General features: G+C 41.1%; 1 protein-coding gene across 2 annotated transcripts in view; it reads left to right on the forward strand.

The window, feature by feature from the left end:
- Nucleotides 1–23328, forward strand: part of GLIS3 (GLIS family zinc finger 3) — a 740609-nt gene that overhangs the window by 189791 nt on the left and 527490 nt on the right. For both annotated transcript variants that reach the window (XM_063788746.1, XM_063788747.1), the window contains exons 2-3: nucleotides 3819–3999; nucleotides 5049–5151. In XM_063788746.1, coding sequence (XP_063644816.1) covers nucleotides 3970–3999; nucleotides 5049–5151 — 133 coding nt within the window. In that variant the 5' untranslated portion in view covers nucleotides 3819–3969. The remainder of the gene's footprint in view (nucleotides 1–3818; nucleotides 4000–5048; nucleotides 5152–23328) is intronic.

Here is a 23328-nt window from a genome sequence, read left to right on the forward strand (position 1 = left end):
TTCCTCCCTGACGACTTTGAAGATAGAATTCATTCTCTTCTGGTACCTGCTGCTTCTGAGGAGAAGTCTGTTGTCAGTGTAGATGTGTGATTGTTCATTTGGAGATGTTTTGCCTTTTCTGTTTGCGTCTAAAATTTTCTCTTAATATTTTGTAGTTTCACTCTAATGTGTCAGTGGTTGGAAATTTTAATTTATCCTGCTCATGACTCAGTACAATTTCTTTTGTTCTGAGAAATTCTCACCATTGTCTCTATTCTATTCTTCTGGAATTTCTAGTAGAAATTTTAACTTCTAACTTCCATGTCTGTTAGTGTCTTGTTCCTGTTCTTAATTTCTTGATTTCTCTGTGCTATGTTTGCTTTTTATTTTTTCAGCTTTCAATTCACTAATTCTCTTTTCAGTTGTTTCTTTTTTTTTTTAATTTTAATGGGTATATTTTGTTTCTTCTTCCTTTTTTTTTTTTTTTTTTTTTTTTTGAGACAGAGTTTTGCTCTTGTTGCCTAGGCTGGAGTGCAATGGCACAATCTCAGCTCACTGCAAACTCTGCCTTGCGGTTTCAAGCGATTCTCCTGCCTCAGCCTCCTGAGTAGCTGGGATTACAGGCACATGCGACCACACCCGGCTAATTTTTGTATTTTTAGTAGAGACAGGATTTCACCATGTTGGCCGGGCTAGTCTTGAACTTCTGACCTTGTGATCCGCTGGCCTCAGCCTCCCAAAGTGCTGGGATTACAGGCATGAGCCACCGTGCCCGGCCAAATTTTAATAGGTATATTTTCATTTCTCAGATTTCTACTAAATTATTTTTCAAATGTAATTGCTCTTGTTTCAAAATCTCCTAATCTTAGATCAGGAATTTGGATTATTTCCCTTTGTACAAAGGTTACTATTTTTAAACTGCTTCCAGATGTATTATTTTCCTATCCTGAATATCTTCACGTCACATTGCGGTGACTAGAGGGCTTCCAGAAAGAGGCAGAGAAACACCTATTATTTATTTATTTTTTAAAAAAATATATTAACAGCTTTTATCATCAAATTGGATTTTGACTCTGCACTAAAAACAAAAAATAAGCTTGAAGTCCAGCTCCCTGTAAGTGTAGAGAGGCTATCCCAACCAGCCTTAAGGTCTAAGAAAAAGTCCAGAGTCAGAAAGAAATGGGTTATTACACAGAGAAGTGAAGCCCAGGGCCCAGCACTTCAAGGCCTTGTATATAGATAGGACAAGCTTCATGGGGGTGTGACCTACACAGACACACAGGGCCCCAGGCTTAGAGGAGCCACAAATGGTTTATTGATCAAAGAGCCCTTGTTCATTTTGAACTGGGCCCCAAAATTACGTAGCTGGTTCTGGTACTAGCGGTACTAGGGAAAGTCCTGAGGAGACAGAAACTGGAAGAAAACAAAAACAAACAAAAACAAAAACAAACAAAACAAAAAAACCCTGATGTTTTTTACCCCAAGGCATTTTGGGTAGAAGAGACATAGAGGCAGCAGAGACACATCAATCCCAACTCTTCCTTGGTCCAGAATGAAGGAGGATATTACTTGATTTGAGAGAAATACCAAAGGTGGGGTCTTTTTGTCCAATTTAACGTTTTGGATTCTGGAAGAAGAGTTCAGTCTTCCTTATCCCCACCCCAAAATAGAGATAATAAAGCAGTTCTGAAAGAGACTTTAAAATAAAAATATTTTTTAAAATTTCAAAGAGATATAGTACAGCAGGATTATAAATTTACACTGTGCACAGGTGAATAGTGAAAATGCAGTTTAAAGAAATTTTCTATTACTTGATTCAATTTGTGTCAGTTGTTTCTATCCATATAGAGATGGGAGGAAAAAATATAAATTTTAAGTCAAATCCAGTAAATGTGGCCCAGTGCAATAACTGAAATAGTCTCTTTAAGTTAATTTTCAGTCTTTTGATTTAAACGTGCCCAGTTCCTCACATTTCCGCCTATTCCGTCTTTGCTCTCCAAGGTGCTGGTGAATAGGTGCCTTGCGGGTATAGCAAACATGGCCATGCGGTGGTGGAGGAAGGGAGTCTCCCATCGCCACTGGGCCTTGTGATAGCTCTGGGTCTTCTCTGACCTCTGCGGTGATGGAACTCCTATGCCTGATCCCTTCTTACTATGCTGCTATCAACTGTCTCTGAGCTGGTGTAACTTGCAATCTGACTCTCTCAGTTTGGTCAAAGTCAGTTTTGCCCCACTGCTCTTGGTCTGTCTAAGTCTCTTTCACATTCCCGAAGCCAGCTGGCCTGGGCTGCCCACCCACAGCCCCTGCAGCAGATTATCTCACTCTTGCCAGGACAGGCCCCACAGAAGGTTCATCGATTTCTAGTTCAGCTGGCTTCCAGATAAACTGAAGGCTAATGACCAATTCAGGACACTCTGAAGGCTTCATGACTTCATTTCTTCTTGCCACCATGAATTTAAGTTTCTTCTTCATTTCTGGTACCCGGATATTTTTCCTTTTTGCTGTCAAGCCCTGCTTAAAGTATTTTTTTTTCTGTCTTTTATTCATCATTTCTGTGTGCTTAGAGTGATGCTCTGTGTGTCCTCTTGTCTGGAAGTCCTGGAATCTTATTTTTGCTAGTAATTTGCAAGGTAAGTACTTCAGTTCCTTCCCTAAGTAAATGCAATCTAAATTAACAAAGTTTTGTTAGGTATTTTTTTCCTTTTTGGTCATCTAGCATACAGCGATTTTTTTCTGTGCAATGACCATTTCCATTCTCTTTTTTACTCATCAGTATAAATCCTCAACACCAATTAGACTCTACGAGAGGGTATTGTATGCAATGTGCATGCCAGGACACAAATAAAATAATTCCAGTTAATTATTAAGTAAATATAGGAACATTTACTATTATAAAGCATTTAGAAGAGTCAAATGCCTGGCTTTTATGGGTTATATAATCTACTTGGAGAAATATGGTTGCATAAAATATTTAAATAACATTAGTCTGCAGTTCTGCAAGTGTGCATACCAGTGCCACTGACAACACCTATCATAAACTTTTGTGGAAAGGAGAGATTGCTATCAACTGGGGTGTTCAGTGAAGCCCTCATGGCAAAGGCTTATTTTAAGTTGAAAGTTGAGGGATCAACTGATGTTTAGGAAGCTTAGATAAGGAGTAGTGTTGCATTCTCCTATTTTTATGTTGCATTCTCCTATTATTTTATTATTATTGAGTTTCATGAATGTTTTCCTCCTTCAGCTTCTTTTCTAATTAGAAATAATGTTTACTGGATGTTTGCTGAGTACAAATATAATATATGTTTCCTATGGAAAAAATGAAAAACTATAAAGAAGAAGAAAGCACCATCCATAATTTTACTCTGCAAAGCCAATAGACATAATTTTGATTTTATAATTTCCGTATTTTCTATGCACATTTATGTTGAATAAAAGTTGGAATCATATTGAGCTTATATCTTTTTAATCTGTTTTTTTTCACTTAGGAGCATTTTCCTTTTTGAATAAGATTCCTCTAAAACATAACTTTTAATGACCGCATATTTACCATATTTGTTTAACAATACCATATTGTGAGTCACTGGGAGAAAGTCAGGTAGTTGAGTCCTCAAATTTCGTTCCCACCTACTTTCATAATAAGGTAACCCATATTTAAATGGGACTATATTATGTCCAATTAAAGGTCACATCTCCCAGCCTCCTTGGAGTAGGTGTGGCCATTGACCGAGTTCGGGCCAATGAGATATAAGTAGAATAGTTATTATCAATTTAAAGAAAAACTTCTTAAAGGGGGCTGACTCATTTGAGAGCAGCATTCTTTTGCTTTTGCCTCCTATCAGCTTCCCACTGCATGGGATGTGGAGGTGATGGCTGGAGTTCCAACAGGCACTTGGATCATGAGTTAACCTCAGAAAGCTGTTTCCTGAGGGTGCTGAACTGGCAAGAAAGAAACCTTGGTCCTTGATGATATTGTGAAGACACCATATTAGCATGGATGGCCTATTTCTGAATTTCTTTCAGGTAAGAAAGAAATATATTTCAGCTTTATTTAAATGTTCTCTTACATGCAGACAAACCTAATTCTAACACAGATACTTAGGCTGATTCTGATTTTTGCTGTTATAAGTTATGCTGTAATTAACATACTTATTCAAAGATCTCTGTGCATTTTAGAAATTTGATAATGTATTTCTAGAAGTTGAATCATAAATTAAAAGTTTTATGAACATTTTAAATTGGTTTTTGGCATATCCTGTCTAATTTGGGAAGGGATTTTTAATGAGGGTACTCCTGGGCAATGAACAAATGAGGTAAGAATACACATATCCTAAATGTGCGGCTAAAACTCCACTCTATTGTTCCCTTTACTAGAATGACTAATGAGCCACAGTCAAAAGGCTAAAAAAATTACCCAGTAAAATAGTTGTGTTCAAGCCTGTCAGGTAGTTATTCTTAAGATTTTCATCTGAATTAAATTGTAAAGCGATAGACTCCCCCAACCCCCACCAAAAAAAAAACCTCAAAAAAACCAAACCAAAAACAAACAAACAAAAAGCTACCATGTGAGGTTTATTACTTTCCCTGATTTTAGTTCGCTCTGGATTATTTGGAAGATGACTATTATTAGTGAGTTATGTGAGTCAATAATTCTCAAACTTGAGCACACATATAAAACTTCACTTAAAGCTCATCAGAAAATGTAGATTCCTGAGCTCCACTTCCAGGTCTTCTGATTCAGTTGATCTGGAGTGGGTGCAGGAATCTGCATTTTAACAGTCACACCACTGAGAGTAGCCCTGATCCAGATACTTTAAAGATTTTTTCAGGTTGCTGTAGTTTGGATGTTTGTCCTCCTAAACTTCATGTTGAAATGTGATCCCATATGTTGGAGGTGGAGCCTAATGAGAGGTGTTTAGGTCATGAGGGCAGATCCCTCATGAGTAGATTAATGCCCTCCCCGAGGAGGGGTAGTGAGTGAGTTCTTGCTCTATTAGTTCCCATGAGAGCTGGTTGTTAAGAAGAGTCTGACACTTCCTCTGTCTCTTTCTTGTCATGTGATCTCTGCACAGGCCTGCTTCTCTTTACCTTCTGCCATGAGTGGAAGTGGCCTGAGGCCCTCACCTGAAGCCAAGCAGATGACAGCACCAGGCTTCTTGTATAGCCAGCGGAACCGTGAGTCAAATAAACCTCTTTTCCTTATAAATTACCTAGCCTTAGATATTTCTTTATAGCAACACAAAATGGACTAAGACACAGCTATCGCCTGAAATTCCATCCATTATTAAATCTTGTTGCCACTGCTTGTTAGTCCTTCTAGAGAAGCTGACCAAGGATGGGCATAAAGGTGCAACTGAGACTGGCCATTCTGCTCTTTTTCTATCAGTTGACTGACATTTTGTGGCTCTGGATGTAAAGTAATGGCCACACTCATGAATAACGGATATAATACTTTAGAAATTATTTAATGTATTTTTTATTCTCCCTAAATCGAGATGCCATATGGCTCTTCATCCTTTTAATCAATGAGTTTTCGTGCTTCAGGGGCAGGGCAGTCACTGGCTAGAACACCAAAGTCGTCGCTCAGCTTTGACTGTCAAATGAAGCTTCTCATGTATTGTATCCCCAGGGAGAAAGTGCTGTTGGAAGCTAGGCTGCATCAAGAGAGAAAGGGATTTCTACATTTACAAAGCTCCCTTTACGTATCATTGATTTCTAAGCTTACTGGATTGCTATTAGATAATGAGGTCTGTAAAATCTCTAGTTTTCATATTTTCTTGAGGTTTCCTTTACAGGCAAGTACATGATCGATTTTTGTAATATGTCTTTCTTTCAATGGATGTCAAATTCTTCAGCTATTAAAACAAGTGAATTGATCATCATTTTAGTTCTTCTGTGTCTGTATTTATTTTTTGTCTCCTAGATCTCACTGATTTGAAAAAAGTGTATTAGAATCTCCCACTCTAACTGTACTTTATTTGTTCTTTTTGAATATTGAATATTCTTTTTGAATTTAATTTCATTTTTATCAAAGCAATATTCTTTTGCAGTCAAATTGTGCTCTGATGCTTAAAACAACAAGAAAAAAAAGACGTGTCATTCCCTGCCTTACTCCCCACTTCCCCAAATTCTCACTCCCCAGACGCAATCACTTTCAGCTCTTTTTGCTTTATCTTCTTGTGGTTACCTACATATTTCAAAATTCCATGTAACTTTGGCTTTTAAATTTTAAATGTTACCTGTTAACATTCTACTCTGGAAAATGAGTTTGGAGGGAAAAGAAGATAAATTTCTGTATCCAATCTGCTACATTTAAAGTTTTTAAGGATGGGGGAAAGAGGAACAAGAGCAACTGGTAAGATACGTGGAACCTGTTTCTTCCTCTCCAGGCCAAAATCCCAGTTGGGGGTTTGATAAGTATTCAAAATTATGATACATTTAAAAATACTTATTGAGCACCTACCATTCTAGTAAAAATGACCTCATGAACTTGCATTCTAATGGGAGAGCCAGACAATAAACAGATATGGAAAATATATGTCAATTGGCATAAAAAAGAAAATGCTATGAAGAAAATAAACAAAATAAAGTAGATAGGATAGGGAGGGGGGGTTAAGTGGGGTCGTTATAGAAGGCCTGAATGAGAAGGTGGCATTTGAGCAAAAATGCCTGAAGTAGGTGAGAAAACTGGCTAAGTGTGTTCTGAGAAGAGCAGAATGAAGGAAGGGCAAAGGTAGGAAATGAGGTCACAGAGGTAACACAGGGGCCCAGTGGCAGGAAAGGATGAGTGAGATTGTGTAGGATCTTGTAAGCACTCAGGCTTTTACTCTGAGGGGGAAACTTCCGGAGACTTGAATAGAGGAGTGATCTGTTTTAAGTTTAAAGGAATCACTTTCATGGTTGTACTAACAATAGACTGAAGAGGGACATAAGGTGTGGAAGCTGGAGACCAGCCAGGTAACTAATGCCATAATTCACATGAGAGATAAGTAGAACTTGGACTGGAGTGCAGTGGTGAAGATGGTGAGAAGTGTGAAATCTGGATATATTTTGAAGGTAGAGCCAGTAAGATTCGCTGATGGGTGAGCCTTGGCAATCTGAAAGGAAGAGAGCAGACAAGGAATTTTGGCCTTAGGAAATGAAAGGATAGAAGTGCTACTTCCTGCAGTGGGGAAGATTGTGGTAAGGGACCTATTTTAGGAGGAGAAAATTCAGCTGTGGATATGTCATGTTTTTGGGATGCCTCTTGGTCACCCAAGTGAAACAGTGAACTAGACAGTTAGATATTTAAATCTAAAATTCACTGGAAAGTTTAGACTGAAAATGAAATTTGGGAGTTATTAGCATAGATGATATTTAAAGCCAGAAGACTGGATGAGAACACCCAGGGAGTGAGCGAGTGTGAAAGAGAAGAAAACAGGCCTAAAGACTGAGCTCTGGGTTACTTTACACTTAGAGGTGAGAGGAGGAGGCAGAGAAGACTTGATAACGAAGTCAGAAGAAAACCAGGATTTCCAGGAGGCCAAGTAAAGAATATTTCAAGGAGAAAACACAACTTTGCCAAATGCTGCTGATGAATTGCCAAATGCCAAATGCAGGTGAAATAGGATGAGGACTGAGAATTGACTGCTGGATTTACCAATATGGAGGCCATTAGTGGCCTTGAAGAGAGCTGTTTGAATGAAATGGTAGTGGGGGTGGGAGGGAAGAGAGGAAACCCTGCGGCAAATAAAAATGGTGAATATAAATTTTATCAGGAGACTTGCTGTAAAGGGGACCAGAGAAGTGGGGTGCTAGATGGAAAGGGATGGAAGAGGATGTATGTTAAGGTAGGAAATGGAATTCTGTGTGTTTATTATTATTATATTTCTTCCTGAGTTTTAGGTTTAGGGAGTACATGTGCAGGTTTGTTATATGAGTAAATTGTATGTTGCTGGGGTTTTGTGTACAGTTTATTTTGTTATGTAGGTAATAAGCACAGTACGTAATAGGTAGATTTTCAGCCCTCACCCTCCTCCACCCTCCACTCTCAGGTAGGCCCCTTGTGTCTATTGTTTCCTTCTTTGAGTCCATGTGTACTCAATGTTTAGCTCCCACTTGTGAGTGAGAACATGTGGTATTTGGTTTTCTGTTCTTGAGTTAATTCACTTAGGATAATGACCTCCAGCTGCATCCATGTTGCTGCAAAGGACAAGATCTCATTGTTTTTTTATGGCTGCATAGTATTCCGTGGTGTGTATGTACCACATTTTCTTTATCCAGTCCACCGTTGGTGGGCATTTAGGATGATTCCATGTCTTTATTATTGTGACTAGTGCTGTGATAAACATACATGTGCATGTGTCTTTATGGTAGAAGGATTTATATTCCTTTAGGTATATACCAAGTAATGGGATTGCTGGGTTGAATGGTAGTTCAGTTTTAGGTTCTTTGAGTAATCGCCAAACTGCTTTCCACTGTAGCTGAACTAGTTTACATTTCTACCAGCAGTGTATAAGCATTCCTTTTTCTCCACAACTCTCCCAGCATGTTATTTTTTTGCCTTTTATAATAGCCATTCTGAGTGGTGTGAGATAGTATCTCATTGTTTTGTTTTGTTTTGTTTTGTTTTGTTGAGACAGGTGCTAGCTCTGTTGCCCATGCTGGAGTGCAGTGGCACAATCAGAGCTTACTGAAGCCTCGAACTCCTGGGCTCAAGCAATCTTCCCACCTCAGCCTTTCAAGTAGCTGGGACCACAGGGGTGTGCCACCGTGCCTGACTAATTTTTTAATTTTTTGAAGAGATGAGGTCTTGCTATGTTGCCCAGGTTGGTCTCAGATTCATGGGCTCAAGTGATCCTCCTGCCTTGGCCTCCCACGGTGCTGGGATTGTAGGCATGAGCCACCATGCCTGGGCCTCACTGTGGTTTTGATTTGCTTTTCTCTAATGATTATCAATGTTAAACATTTTTTTCATATGCCCCAAAGCTCCTAGATCTGATAAACAACTTCAGCAAAGTTTGAGGATACAAAACCAGTGTACAAAAATCAGTAGCATTTCTATAACCAAAAATGCCCAAGCTGAGAGCCAAATCAAGAACACAATCCCATTCACAATAGCCACACACACACAAAAAATACCTATGAATACAGCTAATCAGGGAGGTAAAAGATCTCTACAGTGAGAATTACAAAACACTGCTGAAATCAGAGATGACACAAACAAATGCAAAAACATGCCATGCTCACGGATTGGAAGAATCAATATTGTTAAAATGGCCATACTGCCCAAAGCAATTTACAGATTTAATGCTATTCCTATCAAACCACCAATGACATTCTTCACAGAATTAGAAAAGAACTATTATAGTATTCATATGGAACCAAAAAAACAGCTGAAATAGCCACAGCAATTCTAAGCAAAAAGTATAACACTGGAGATATCACGTTACCCAACTTTATACTACAAGACCGCAGTAACCCAAATAGCATGGTAGTGGTACACAGACACATAGACCAATGGAACAGAATAGAGAACCCAGAAATAAAGCCACACACCTACAATCACCCAATCTTTGACAAAATCAACAAGAACAGGCAATGGGGAAAGGGATGAAAGCACCAGGCCATAAATGGTGCTGGGATAACTGGCTAGCCGCATGCAGAAGTTTGAACCTGGATCCCTTCCTTTCATCATACACAAAAATTAACTCAAGATGGGTTAAAGACCTAAATGTAAAACCCAAAACTATAAAAACCCTGAAAGATAACCTACGAAATGCCATTCTGGACATAGGCCTTGACAAAAGATTTCATGACAAAAGTGCCAAAAGCAATAATAAAAATTGACAAATGGGACCTAATTAAACTAAAGAGCCTCTGCACAGCAAAAGAAACTATCCACAGATTAAACAGACAAACTACAGGATGGGAGAAAATATTTGCAAACTATGCATCCAACAAAGGTCTAATATCCAGAATCTACAAGGAACAAATTAACAAGCAAAAACAAACATCCCCATTAAAAGATGGGCAAAGGACATGAACAGATACTTCTCAAAAGAAGACATATACGTGGCCAACAAGCATGTAGTATGTTTAACTGTTACGAGATTTAATCAGTAACGTGGAAAAAAGGTAATGACAGAAAAAAAAGCGGAGATCCCATTTGTTGGCCATGGGATCTAATGCTGAAGTGGAGGAATTTTCCTTAGAACTGATTGCTTGTTCATAGGAGGGAAGGCAGAGTACCTGGGCACAGTTGTCAGAGCTGGCCAGAGGCACTGGTTGTAAGACTGTGGTTTTTTTCTATTGGTTTTCAAATTATCAATAAATTGGATGAGCTTGGATTGGATGCATTGGATGGAAGTGAGTATAGGTGAGGAAGTGCTAGGGGTCTGAGGACAGAAGAGAATGAGGGAAATAAGTCATGGAGGAGAGTGGGAGAAAAAATGATATAGGGCAGCATTAAGGATCTACTGGAGATCAGTGACCTTGAATGTGAAATGAGACAAGTCTTCACAATGGTGAGTTTTTCTCCAGCACACAATGAGCTGCGTGCACATCAGCCTGGAGAAGAAGGAGAGTTGATTTGAACAGGGTCAGATGTTGCCTGATAACTACAAGTGTGTAATCCCAGGGTAATAGAGCTTATCTTTCACTCGTGTGAGTGCAAGCCAGGAGAGCTTTAAGCTCCAGTGATGCCAGATAGGTTGGAAATGGCTGAAGAAGAAGTGGAAGTAGATGGATAGAGAGCAGTCTTGTTTTGTCCTAGAGAGTATTGTACAAGCCTGTGGATCAGATAATGCAACTAGGAAAGTCTGTCCCCAAAAAGGAAACACATAAGTTCTAAGCATACCAATGGAGCAGAAGAGATAACAGATCATTTGGATTAGAGGGAAGAAAGACTTGCAGTCCAGAGGCTATCTCAAGGATGTCAGATGCCAGTTGTGGGTGTTTGCAGAGTTGCTAAAAAAAATCAGGTGAGGCCAGGCACGGTGGCTCACACCTATAATCCCAGCACTTTGGGAGGCCGAGCAGGTGTTTGAGACCAGCCGGGCCAACATGGCGAAACCCCATCTATACTAATAATACAAAAATTAGCCAGGAGTGGTCACCCACACCTATAATCCTAGCTACTTGGGTGGCTGAGGCAGGGACAATTGCTTGAACCCAGGAGGCGGAGGTTCAGTGAGTTGAGATAGTGCCACTGAACTCCAGCCTGGGTAATGGGTGACAGAGCGAGACTCTGTCTCCAAAAAAATTAAACAAAAACAAGAGTCAGGTGGGATCTGGTTCCGACAACGGTCTCCAGGTTCAAGTGTCCATGGTGGTTAATAGCGTGGATGTGGAGATGAGCACATGGACCATCACCCTCACTCCCTCATTCCTGCTGTCCTGCCACCACAAATACACAGAAGCTTACCCCTAGACCCAGGAACCATCCGGGCAAGGAGAACAGGGATGGAGGATGCATCCTGAAAGATGAGGAATTTGCCCCAAAGACACTGGGTAAGACAAAATAAAAGAATGTTTCATCCTGGAATTGAGTTGCCTTTTAATTGGGAAGTTGAAGTTTTCCCCCACACCCTCACTTCTATTCAGCTCAAAAGTCAGATGACATCAGTCATGGGAAATAAAGGAAAATGACATACTTTTTTTTTTTCTCATTTGATTTGTAATTCCTAAACTTCTATCTGGGTACAGACGTTTTGGATTATTCAGAGATTTAAAAAATACATACTAATTCTGTTCCCCTGTGGTAATTAAAAGTTGGCCATGTAAGAAAGAAAATATTAAAAGTATGGAGAAGGCTGTAGAAAAAGGGAATAGATCCAGAGATTCTAGGGGAATATCAACCTCATGCTAAGCCAAGCCATGAGGACATGGTGAATTCACTGATGAGCAAGAAGCAAAGCCGCTTGTCAGCTGGTATTAAATGTTGACTTCTCCCTAGTCTTTGTGTCTTGGTCAATACCAAATGAGAGAATGTTTGCTCTTAAGTTCACTCTAGGAAACTACCCACCAAAAACTTGCTTTACCTTTCTGTCTCTTTTCTTTTCCTTTCCTTTCCCTCCCCCCTCCCCTCCCCCTCCCCCTCCCCCTCCCCCTTCCCTCCCCCTCCCCTCCCCCTCCCCTCCCCTCCCCTCCCCCTCCCCTGCCCATCTCCTCCACCTCCCCTCCCCATCTCCTCCGCCTCCCCTCCCCCCCGCCTCCCCTCCGCCTCCCCTCCGCCTCCCCTCCGCCTCCCCTCCCCCTCCCCTCCCCCTCCCCTCCGCCTCCCCTCCCCCCCGCCTCCCCTCCCCCTCCCCTCCCCCTTCCCTCCCCCTACAGTTTCTGGTTCTCTGAGCATGTTTTGATCCCAATGAGAAGCTTCTTTTGTACCAAACTTCCCAAATCCCATCATTGCATTGCTATCTGGCTTTGAAATGTCACTGTGGCATCTCCACTCTTGCTTGGGAAACTTTGCTCAATGAAAAGTCTGATAAGCTTTACCTGACCCTAAATACGCACGACAGAGATGGATCACAGAAGGACCAGAAGCAACAGGTTGGAGAGGTTCTTTCCGGTTAGCAATCCAAACCTCTGCATCTATTTGGCCTCTAGGCGGCGCCAGCCCTTCAAAAAACAAGGCTGTTTATGTAACAGATTGGCAGTTTGAACGTCTATATAAATTTCATTCTTTAAAAATAAAGACGAAACTCTAAGTTAACTTAAACAGGAGCAAATTTAAAAGTAGAGTGAAGCATGTATTTCATGAACACAATTCATCGGCTGTCTTTGGTACTTCAAAATGATACATTTTCTCCAAATAACTGGCACCCTCCCACTGGCTTTAGCTACATAGTGACAAAACAACAGATCAATTCACTTCAGTGAAGAAGACAAATCCAGTCATTGAGGACTGGCTTCATGTGACTTACACACCTGGGGACAGAATTCTATCTATGCCACCAAATATATAAGCCAAGCCACTAAACCATGACTGAGGTGTTGAGTTTATCCTCCCAAACATATCGAGGAAGTGTTGTATGGACAGTCTCAATTGTTTTGAACATGATTATTTTGCTTCATGAACTCACCAGGAGGGTCCTTGAAATGCCGCTTTTCAACATAGTTTTAAGGGTAAGCCTGTAACACATAAAGCCGTCTCATTTTGAAGGCTTTGTGTCCTTGTGTGTTAATGCAGAATCTCAATCTTAGCTTCAAAATGGAATCACTTGGGGAGCTTTAAAAAAAATCCCAAGACTCAGGCACATACCCCAAACCAATTAAATAAGGATCTCTGGAGCTGGGACCCAAGCAACAGTGCTTTTTCCAGGCTCCTTAGGTGATACAATATGAAGCTATCTTTTTCGTTCCTCTACTTTCTACTTGCAGCTCCTTCTCCCGTGGGGCTGGCTACAGGAACCAATCTCCAGTACTTATACTACTTTCCCCCACTTCCTTTTTCTCTCTGGGTCTGTCCCCAAACTTCATGCAGAACAATGCCTGTGAACAAGTCACAAGCCCTTTAGATTCTTCCAGACCTATTTGAAATTCAATGGTAGCCAAATCTTGACTTCGAAGTTTGGGGCCCTACACAGTCATTGACTGGTAGATATGAACAGTACCTCATAGGTTGTCTAGTATGGTGACTCCCAAATACCAGTCCTGAGCTGAATTCTCATCCTGAATAAGAATAATCCAGGGAGCTTGTTTAAAAAATTGTGTGTGTGTGTGTATGTGTGTGTGTGTACACACATATATAATAGAAATCCATCTATCTCTCTATATATACGTATAATTTCGTTACCAGAAAGTCTCATTCAGTAGGTCTACAGAAAGACCTGAAAGCTGTGTTTTAACAAGCTAAGCTTAAAGGAAACTCATCTAGTCCAACACTGCCAACACATAGCAGTAGCAAAATCTCAATGGGATATGCCTTGTTCAAGGAAACTTGTCTAGTCAGGAGAAGCGATAGGATTAGAATCAGGTGTCCTGACTCCTGTGAAAAGAAGTCATGCTATGGACAAATACAGTTTTTGCATTTCAAAACTAAACACACACACACACACACACACACACAGCCTTGCCAATCTTACCAGTTACACATTAGAGAAAGAGCAAAGCATCCTGGGAAATCAGATCTGGGTCCTAGCTCCTGCTTGGTCACATAAGCTGTGTGGTTTGGGGCAAATATTTTCATCTCTTTGAACCCCAGTTTCTTCATCTTTCGAATGGGGGTAATAGTTGCCTCATAGAGTTTTGTGAGGATTAAATGATACAACATATCTGAAAGATGGATAGTGGAGCCTGGTACTGAGTAAACAAAACTGGTTGCTACCACCTCTACTATTATGCTACTATTATGATCATTATTATGAACATTGATCAGCTTTTGTCTGGCCTTGTGATATGGTAGAAGGAGTCAGATATTGGCCCAAAGGGATCCTCCATGTTCTTTTAGTTCAGTGATGCTTGAGGCCCTTGTCCAACTCAGCATGTCAGAAAAAATGACCGGAAGGAGCCTGAAGCTTTTTGTTTGTTAGATATATTTTTTTGATTATAAAGGAAATATACATCATTGTAGAGTATATAGAAATGTTCAGAATCATTGCAAAATATTGCCTTCATTCGTTTAAATCAAAAGTATGAAAATGCTGTCCGTACGATTTTGTATCTTTATTTTCAAATGAACATTTCCTATGTCATTAATTTTTTGACCATATCACTTTAATAGCTGCATAATATCTAATCATATGGCTGTATTTAATTAACTATTTTCTGATTGTTAGACATTTATGTTATTTCCAGCTTTGTTACAATAATTAACACTTTGATGAAGGTCTTTGTAGATAAAGTATTTTTCTGAGCTTCTGATTATTTCCTCAGGACTGTGTCCCAGAATGAGAGTTTTGGGGTTAAATGATTTGCACTTTTAATGATTCTATGTGTTGCCAAATTACTTTTGGGAAAGGTTGTACCAATTTGTTTGTGCACTAGAAGCCAATGACACTACCAACTCTGAGTATTTTCTTTTTCTAATTTCATAGGTTAAAAGTAGTATCTCATTTTAGTGCATTTAAAAACATTTACTAGTAATATTAGATTTTTTAATATTAGTCATTTATATTTTGTCCCCTGGAAATTGTCCATTTACTTGATCTATTTTTCTCTTGGAATTTGGTGAGTTAGTGTCTTCCTTATCAGAATATATGAGTATTCATGTAGAATTGACAGATAACTTTGTAGACCTCTTTTCATAGATCTTTTTAGCAGATCTATAGTGTAATTAGTATGTACATCTCTCTACTATCATAAAAACTTGCCAACTAAAGGAATATACAAATTGTATAGGACTTGGGACATGAGCTCTGGAGCAGTGAACATCGCATATTTCCCATAAGTGATAGTTTTGAGGAATGGCAAGGTTTGGAGTTAGGTGAATCTGGGTCTAAACCCTAGTTTTGTCGCTTACTGGTTTTGCAGTCTTGGTTTTGTTGTTTTATCTTCCTGAGTCTTACTTTCCTTTTCCATAAAATGGAAACTATATATTCAGTTTCAGGGCTCATGTGAGGATGCCAAGAGATAGGGCTGATATCAACACCCCGACACATGTATCAGTGCCCTCAGGGTCTGGCACCAGAAACTGTAGCAATGATCCTAAGGGATCCAGGTCCCTGACCCAGAACTGCCACCCAGAGTATTGGTGACCTGGCTTGGCCTGGTGGCTTTGGCCCTGTGGAGCAACTTTAATGCTCGTTACAGCAGCACCAGGGGCTTAGTGGATAGATACCTTAGCCATAGAGATCTCTGAAAGTATTCAGAGCTAAAGAAGAGGAAACCCATATATCCCATGTGGCCATGGAGAAGACTGATTTTGAATCCACATGAGATGCTTTTTGGAGACTCTCAAAATTAGGTCAGGGAGAAGATTTTGCAGTGGGCTAGAGCCAGAGAACTATTGCTTTCTACTGCTATTGTGACCCTACTTTAACATCATGCCATGTGGCTTATGGGTAACAAACAGATTGGGAAATGGAGGCCCACAGAAGTGTAATGACTTACTCAAGATCTCACAGCACATCATCTCCAAACTCAGGTTTTCTAACTGCTTGCTCCCTGCCCTTTCTTCTTCATCACCTGTCACCAAGTAAATTTACCCAAGTCTGCAAATTTTTACCTTAGGTTGTCATAGCTCTGTATTAACTAATTGAATTTCTTGGAACTGGATACAAACACCAAGGCTGGAATGAGGGAAGAATCACCTTATCCTCTTAAATCTGGTTCAATGGGGGAAGGACCCTGGGGCAATTCAGAGTAGGGCAAGGGACCCAGGGGAAGCCAAGTGTGTTCTGAGGCTTCTTGAAAGGGTTGGATGCCTCTGAGAGAGATCTAAATAGATCCTGATGTTTCAGGTTTAAACTAAAACCCTAGGCCGGGTTGAAAGTGCCCTTGTTTAACCCCGGGCTACCTAGGGTACTACAGGTGAGATGCCAGGTGTAAGCTAGGTTAACGCCATCCCCAGGGCTGGTGAGGGAGATAGACACCAGAACCACTGAATTCTGCCTGTTTTTCACACTTGAAGGCTTTGCACAGGAAAGCATGTGGAGCAGAAGTGATATTTCAGATGATTAGAGCAGAAGCCCTTTATGGAGTAGCATTACCAGATCTTTTTATTTGCTATATCTGGCAAGTTTACGAGCAACTGAGGATTTACTTTAACTGAACCATTTTGTTTAGCTGTCTACAATTAATTGATCAATTTCACAGGTTAATTGGCTTAGGGCTTCATTTCACTTTGTGGTATAGACTTTGATCGTCACTGGAGTTATTTCTTATGCTTCTAATTTGTTTGAGTTATGGCACTAAGATGCTCAGTAAAAATGAGTGGAAATGGGGCCAGGTACGGTGGCTCATGCCTGTAATCCCAGCACTTTGGGAGGCCAAGGTGGGTGGATCACGAGGTCAGGAGATCAAGACCATCCTGGCTAACAGGGTGAAACCTTGTCTCCACTAAAAACACAAAAAATTAGCCAGGTGTAGTGGCGGGCGCCTGTAGTCCCAGCTACTCGGGAGGCTGAGGCAGGAGAATGGCATGAACCCGGGAGGTGGAGCTTGCAGTGAGCCAAGATCACACCACTGCACTCCAGCCTGGGTGACAGAGCAAGACTCCGTTTAAAAAAAAAAAAAAAAAAGAAAGGTGGAAATGATTTCTCTTCTGAGAGCTGCTCTTATTTTAGTTGTGGGTTGAAGAGAGCAGGCATGACTGCCCATGGCTGGGCATGCTTTTAAAGGTCAGAGTACAAAATGGCCCTGGACAAGCCCCAGGTTCTCTGCAAGTGGCCTTCTGTAGCACCTTTGTCTGTGAGAATGAATGCTGTCACTCATAAGCGCAGTAGTGTGGAGTGAGGGAGTATAAGGAGAAGACAGGCAAAGCAGCATGGGGACAGTGGCTGAACAGGCCCATTGCTCACTAGGCCAGGTTGGGCTGTTTGGTGTTCACCTAGGTAACCTGTTGCCAGGAGGACAACAATAACTTCCCCATGACAACGCTGGAGCAGGAGCCCTGGCACTGCAAACAGAGCCAGAAAAGTCTGCCCTAGCTTGGACTTGCTGATTAATGAACATGCATTTGCACTACAATTGTTTCAGGAAGGGTGGAGGGGACAGAGGGCACTGACCAGCTTCCTTGCCTCTCCAGCCACCAGCTCCTTGACAGCCAACCTTTTCTGTCTACCCACATACTCTGTAGCTGCCATGTTTTAATTGTTGCTTGTTTTGAGAGGTTCTGTGATCTCTCTGTAATTTGTAGAAGGACTGAATGTTATATCCAGAAAGCTCCTTGGGAAACAGATTTAGAACCTGCCTGGAATTTACACTATCAGATGGTCTTTCACTGTCCCCCTTACTCAGTTTCTTTACCTGGAGTAGAATCAATTCCTATTACCTAAATTTGGGTGAATTTTTATGAGATCTCACTGCTCAGTCAGACTTGCTGTAATTGTTTGTCTTGATATTCAAATTCAAGCCCTCTGAATTATGAGACTAGAGTATTGTCTGCCTCATGAAGAGGTCACTTTTGTTTCTAAGCACTTAAGCTCCTAACAGGAACCCTAGTCCTTTCCTCTCCTGCAGAGGTCATCGGAGCAGACAAGGTGGCACCATTCCAGGCAGGATTTAAGGAATCCAAGAAATTCCCAATGCAAGGTGGTTCTCCCTGGCGTTGCCTGAAATCCCACCTTTTTGTAAAGCGTTGTTTGGAGCTTTATGATAATATAATTTCTCTTGGGAGGATATTTCCAATCAGGTGTAACACCTGGAAGTGAGGGGAATCAAAACAGATGAAGTTGCAGGGGGTGGGGGGGCATCCCATTGCTTCACAATTACGTCTAGAGCCACCCTTCACAAAAGTCCCGTTGGAAGCTAATAGCATTATTTGACAAAAGGGTCTCATAGCCAAGTATGTTAGGGAAACACTGGGTTAAAACAAATTGAACAGGTCACTTTTCTGAACTATTGTTTCATGTATCAAATTTGGGAAACTAGCCCAGAGCAATGTTGAAAGGTCATTGAGCAAGATCTTGTTCTGTCACTCTTAACCACTCAGAAGACTAGAAATCTCTCCTTCTGTTTTAAGATTAGATTATTTGCTTGTTGTTAAGCAAATTAAAGTCAATTTTTAAAAAAGCCTTAGTTTCTTTCTTTCTTTCCCTCTCTCCCTTCCTTCCTTCCCTTTTTCCTTCCTTCCTTCGCTTTTTTCTTTCCTTTCCTTCCCTTCCCCCTTGCTTTCCTCTTCCTTTTTCCCTTCCCCTGCCCCTACCATTCCCCTTCCCCTTCCCATTTTTCTTTCCTTTTCTTTTTCCTTTCCTTCCCTTCCACTTTTCCTTCCCTTCCCTTTTCATTCTTGTCTCACTGTGTTGCCCAGGCTGGACTCAAACTCCTGGTCTCAAGCAATCCTCCTGCTTCAGCCTTCTGAGTAGCTAGGACTATAAGAGTGCAGCACCTGGCTAAGGTTTAGCTTCTTAGTTTGTAAAACTGGAGTAATAATACCTGTCTCATAAGGTTGTTCTGAAGATTGAAGGAGATGACTTAGATAAAGCAGCTGTCAGAGTAAGCACTCAATGTTATAAAAATTAGGGAGCTGAAAACGTTAACATTGAATCAAGATTAATGTCAGTCCTATTAGTCACAATAATAAAGACTGTAAACAAAGAACAATAATACCACCCATCCCAGAAATATTGATACTATCATGTATAAGGTTCAGAATATGTAGTATCTAGTACCCAGCAGACGTTTTGACATATTTACTGAATAGATGTGTAGAGGAACACCTATCTACATTTGTATCAAATTCAGTCTGTATCAGTAGAGAGCACATGAGGCTGACTCCCACCTATTAGCTACAATAGCTCAAAGATTAGAGAACTTTCTATGTCATCTAATAGTCCAGAGGTAGGTTGGTAGTTTAGAGTGAGTATACTGTTGTCTGCCCTAAGAAGGCATCCAGAGCCCCAGGTGGGCTGGTCTGCTCTGCTGTCTTCAATGTGGAGCTTCCATCTGGGTGCAAGGCTACTACAGCTGTCACTGTTTCAGCCAGCATGACAGGAGAGAGGAAGACAAAAGTAAGTGGTTTTGTGAAAAAGATTCTGTGCACTGGAACTTAGTCACGTGGCAATACTCAGCTATAAGGAAGGCAGGGTTGTTAGTCCCCAGTTGAGCAGCTGTGTGCTCAGTTAAAGCTTGGGTGCTTCTGTCACTGAGAGGAAGAAGGTGATAGTGGGTAATGAGGGCCAGTTAACAGTCCCTGCCTCCAAAACCTAGCCCAATTCTACACCTGGATCTGGAAAGGAAAGGCACTATCAGTGAATGTTGACTATTAGGGTCAGTGTGTTGATCCTATAATGTTGGATTGGGGTATTTTCTTCTATTTTGGGATTTCCACTTCAAGAAATTTAGATAAGCTAGAATGGATTTGCAGAACTTCAACCAGAATAGTTAGTGATGGGATGGGAATCCAAAGGATATGAGAAATCCTTGAAGGAATTAAGCATTTTTAACCTAAAAGAGAGAAGATTTAGGGATAACAGGTTTCTGTCTTTAAGTACATAAGGACTCCCAAGTTGAAGAAGAGCTAGGAAGGGCTCATGCTTTAGTCTCCCTGGTATCTTTCCACTCCACCCCTTGTACCAGTTGACAACCTGGGCATTTTGAATTTCTTTTTGTTCCTGTAATAAATCATGTTTTCTCTTGTTTCTGGGCCTTTGTTCATGTGTTCTCTCTGTCTGAACCACTCCCAATGTCTCTCTTCCCACCCAGATGTTCATCTGGTTATTTCCTGCTCATCCTTCAGGTCTCACCTTAGACATTCTGAACTTTGGGAAACTTTGGCTCACACTCAAGTCTGTGACCAGTGCCTGTCTTGCATATTTCTTCATCATAACCCATCATACTCTATCATCATTGTGTAATCGGATGAATTTACCACTGACCGCTGTCACTCAAGTACAGGCTCCATGGATTTCCCTGCAGCTTCATTATTTATCTGGTTGTCAAGAACTGCAACTTCTGTTTCAACGGACCAATCAGTGTCACGAGCTGTTGAAATGGGAGAGAAAGGGAAGTTCAGTGATGGTAGCTTGGGTGGTACAGTGGGTTGAATAGTGTCCTCCCAAAATTCATGTGTACCCAGAACCTTGGATGTGACCTTATTTGGAAATAGGGTCTAGACGGAATTAGTTAAGATGAGGTTGTAGTGGATAAAGGTGTGCCCTAAAACCAATGATCGATGTCACGAGACAAGGAGAGGACTCAGAGACACACACACACAAAAGAAGGCCCTGTGAAGATGGAAGCAGAGATGAGAATTATGCTGCCACAAGCCAAGGAGTGCCTGTGACCTTTAGAAGCTGGAAGAACAAAGGATTCATCTCTAGAGCTTTCAGGGGGAGTGTGGGCCTGCTGACAACTTGAGACTTACAGCTTCTAGAACTGTAACAGAATACATTTCTGTTGTTTTAAATCATGCAGTTTATGCTAATTTGTTATGCAGCCTTAGGAAACAAATACAGATGGCTCAGGGCAAGATGGGCCTCTTTGCTCCTGGACAGTCTTATGGTGACATGCATGTAGCTGCCAGTAAAGGGTCCTAACCACACAGCAAAGTGAAGCACAGCTAACGTGATCCTTCAGCACAGTGACAAACAGTGCTTGCTCTAATGGCAAAGGTGATCTGCAGGCATCAGCTTAACCCACTCCTGGCTCGCCTGGTGCTGGTGGTGGATGATTCTGAAAAGTCTCTCAGCATCGATTGCATTTTTTCTAAGTTATCTCCTGAGTCCAGTCCCTCTTCTCAGTGGGCTCCCACTCCCTCCCAGGTATTGCCTCCGACTTAATCTCTACCTCTCTTCATCTCCATCTCAACCTTCATCTCCACCTCTCTTCATCTCCATCTCAACCTTCATCTCCACCTCTCCTCATCTCCATCCAACCTTCATCTCCACCTCTCTTCATCTCCATCTCAACCTTCATGTCCACCTCCCTTCATCTCCCTCCACCTAAGTGGAGGTTGTTTAATTTCTCTGGGATCTTTGACTGACTGGGTCTTTCTCTTTTCAATTAACTATCAAAGCCTAAACACTACACCAGTGGTTTTCAAAGTGTGATCCTTGGACCAATAGCATCAGCAATACCTGGAAAGGTTTTAGCAGTGCCAACTCGCAGGGCCTATGCCAGACCTATTGAATCAGAGACTCTGGATGGGTACCAGCAATCTGTGTTTTAACAGGCCTTCCAGGTGATTTGAATGTGCACCAAAGTATGGGAACAATTTGTCTACACCTTGCTGTCTTGGGAGCCCTGCTTCTTTCCTTTCCTTCTATTGGCAAAATCCAGACATCACAAATCAGAAATGATTTGGCTTTCAAAACCAATATTTCTGATGTGGGTTTTGGGAGTCTACATTGAATTTCCTAAAAGTAAGTTTTGGTCATTTCTGTGTATTTGCATTCCTGATGGAAAGTGTTAATTTTCATTAAGGGTATGTGAAAACCTCCAACTGACTTGGCAAGGGCTCTGTTCAAGGAAATATAGAGAAGAAAAACACAAAGATTAATTGAAATTAATTGATATACTAAAATAAACATAATATGCTGCATTCATTTATTCATCTGTGTCCCCATCTAGACTAGAAGCTTTCCAAAGGCAGGAACTGTTTCAGTCGAATTCATCATTGCATTACCAGCACCAGAAGTAGGCCTCATCACTTGAAGAAGTGACAGTATTAATACGTTGTAAAGATTGTGAGTTCCCCATTGCTAGAGGTATTTAAACACTGGGTAGATGCTACTGGCACGGATGTGCTGGAGGAGGTTCACGTATTAGGTGGGTGGGCAGACTAGATGAACTTTAAATTTCTCTCTCATCCTGGAATGCTGTGATCCTTTGCTGTAGAACCCTGTAGAGATAGAGGGTGGGGTTGTGCTGTAGTTGGCACAGTGTGTAGCACATTCTTATTAAATGCTTTCTAGCCTATTGACTTCTCTGGTGAGGGTGAGGTAGGTGGGGTTATGGTGGTTTTATTATAGGCCCCCAGATACCACCTAGTTCCAGGACAAATGAAAGGCATTTGAAATACCACTGGGAGGCATTTTATCATTTGGATGTATCTTTTTTTTTCAGTTGTCAATATTTGTAAATTTGGAGAATTACTCTGACGTCAAAATGAAAACATTAATTATCGGAAACAATCTAACAGAGAAAAGTCTGAGGGTATGAATGGGAAAAAATGGCACTGCACACACACATGCGAGGTTTCCCCTAGCTGGTCAACATGCAGGCCTGGGGGTCGTGGACTCAGAACATTATCGCGGGAATGGGCTTCAGAGAGCTTTTGGTTCAAGGAAATGGAGGGCCACAGAGGTAGAAAATTCTTCGATCTCACACAGCTGCCCAAGTCGGCAGTATATTGGTGGATTGAAAAAGGTCTAGGCTATTTCTTTAAGTGTTAAAACGATAGCCTGGCAAGCAGGCAAGATTTGAGAGAATCTTACTCATCATCCTAAGCCTTTTGTAACAAATGCTGTTGGTGCACCTACACTCACCTCAAGAGCTGTGGTTGCTGGAGCTTTTGAGAAACTATTAGGGAACTGCACCCTGTCAGCCTGCCATCTTAGGCCTGGGAGCTGAGTCACACTTCTCTTCTAATAGTAATAACAGTGAACATTTATTGGATGCTTGTCATGTGCCAGGCACTGATCTAAATGCTGCATGTGCCATAATGCTTTCAGTCCTCGCAACACCTGGTATGGTAGAGAGATTATGACCATCCCTGTTTTACACAGGGAAAAACTGAGGCACAGAAAGCTTAAGAAATTCACCCAAGGTCAC

The sequence above is a fragment of the Pan troglodytes genome, chromosome 11 (genome assembly GCF_028858775.2).
Source record: "Pan troglodytes isolate AG18354 chromosome 11, NHGRI_mPanTro3-v2.0_pri, whole genome shotgun sequence".
NCBI lineage: Eukaryota > Metazoa > Chordata > Mammalia > Primates > Hominidae > Pan > Pan troglodytes.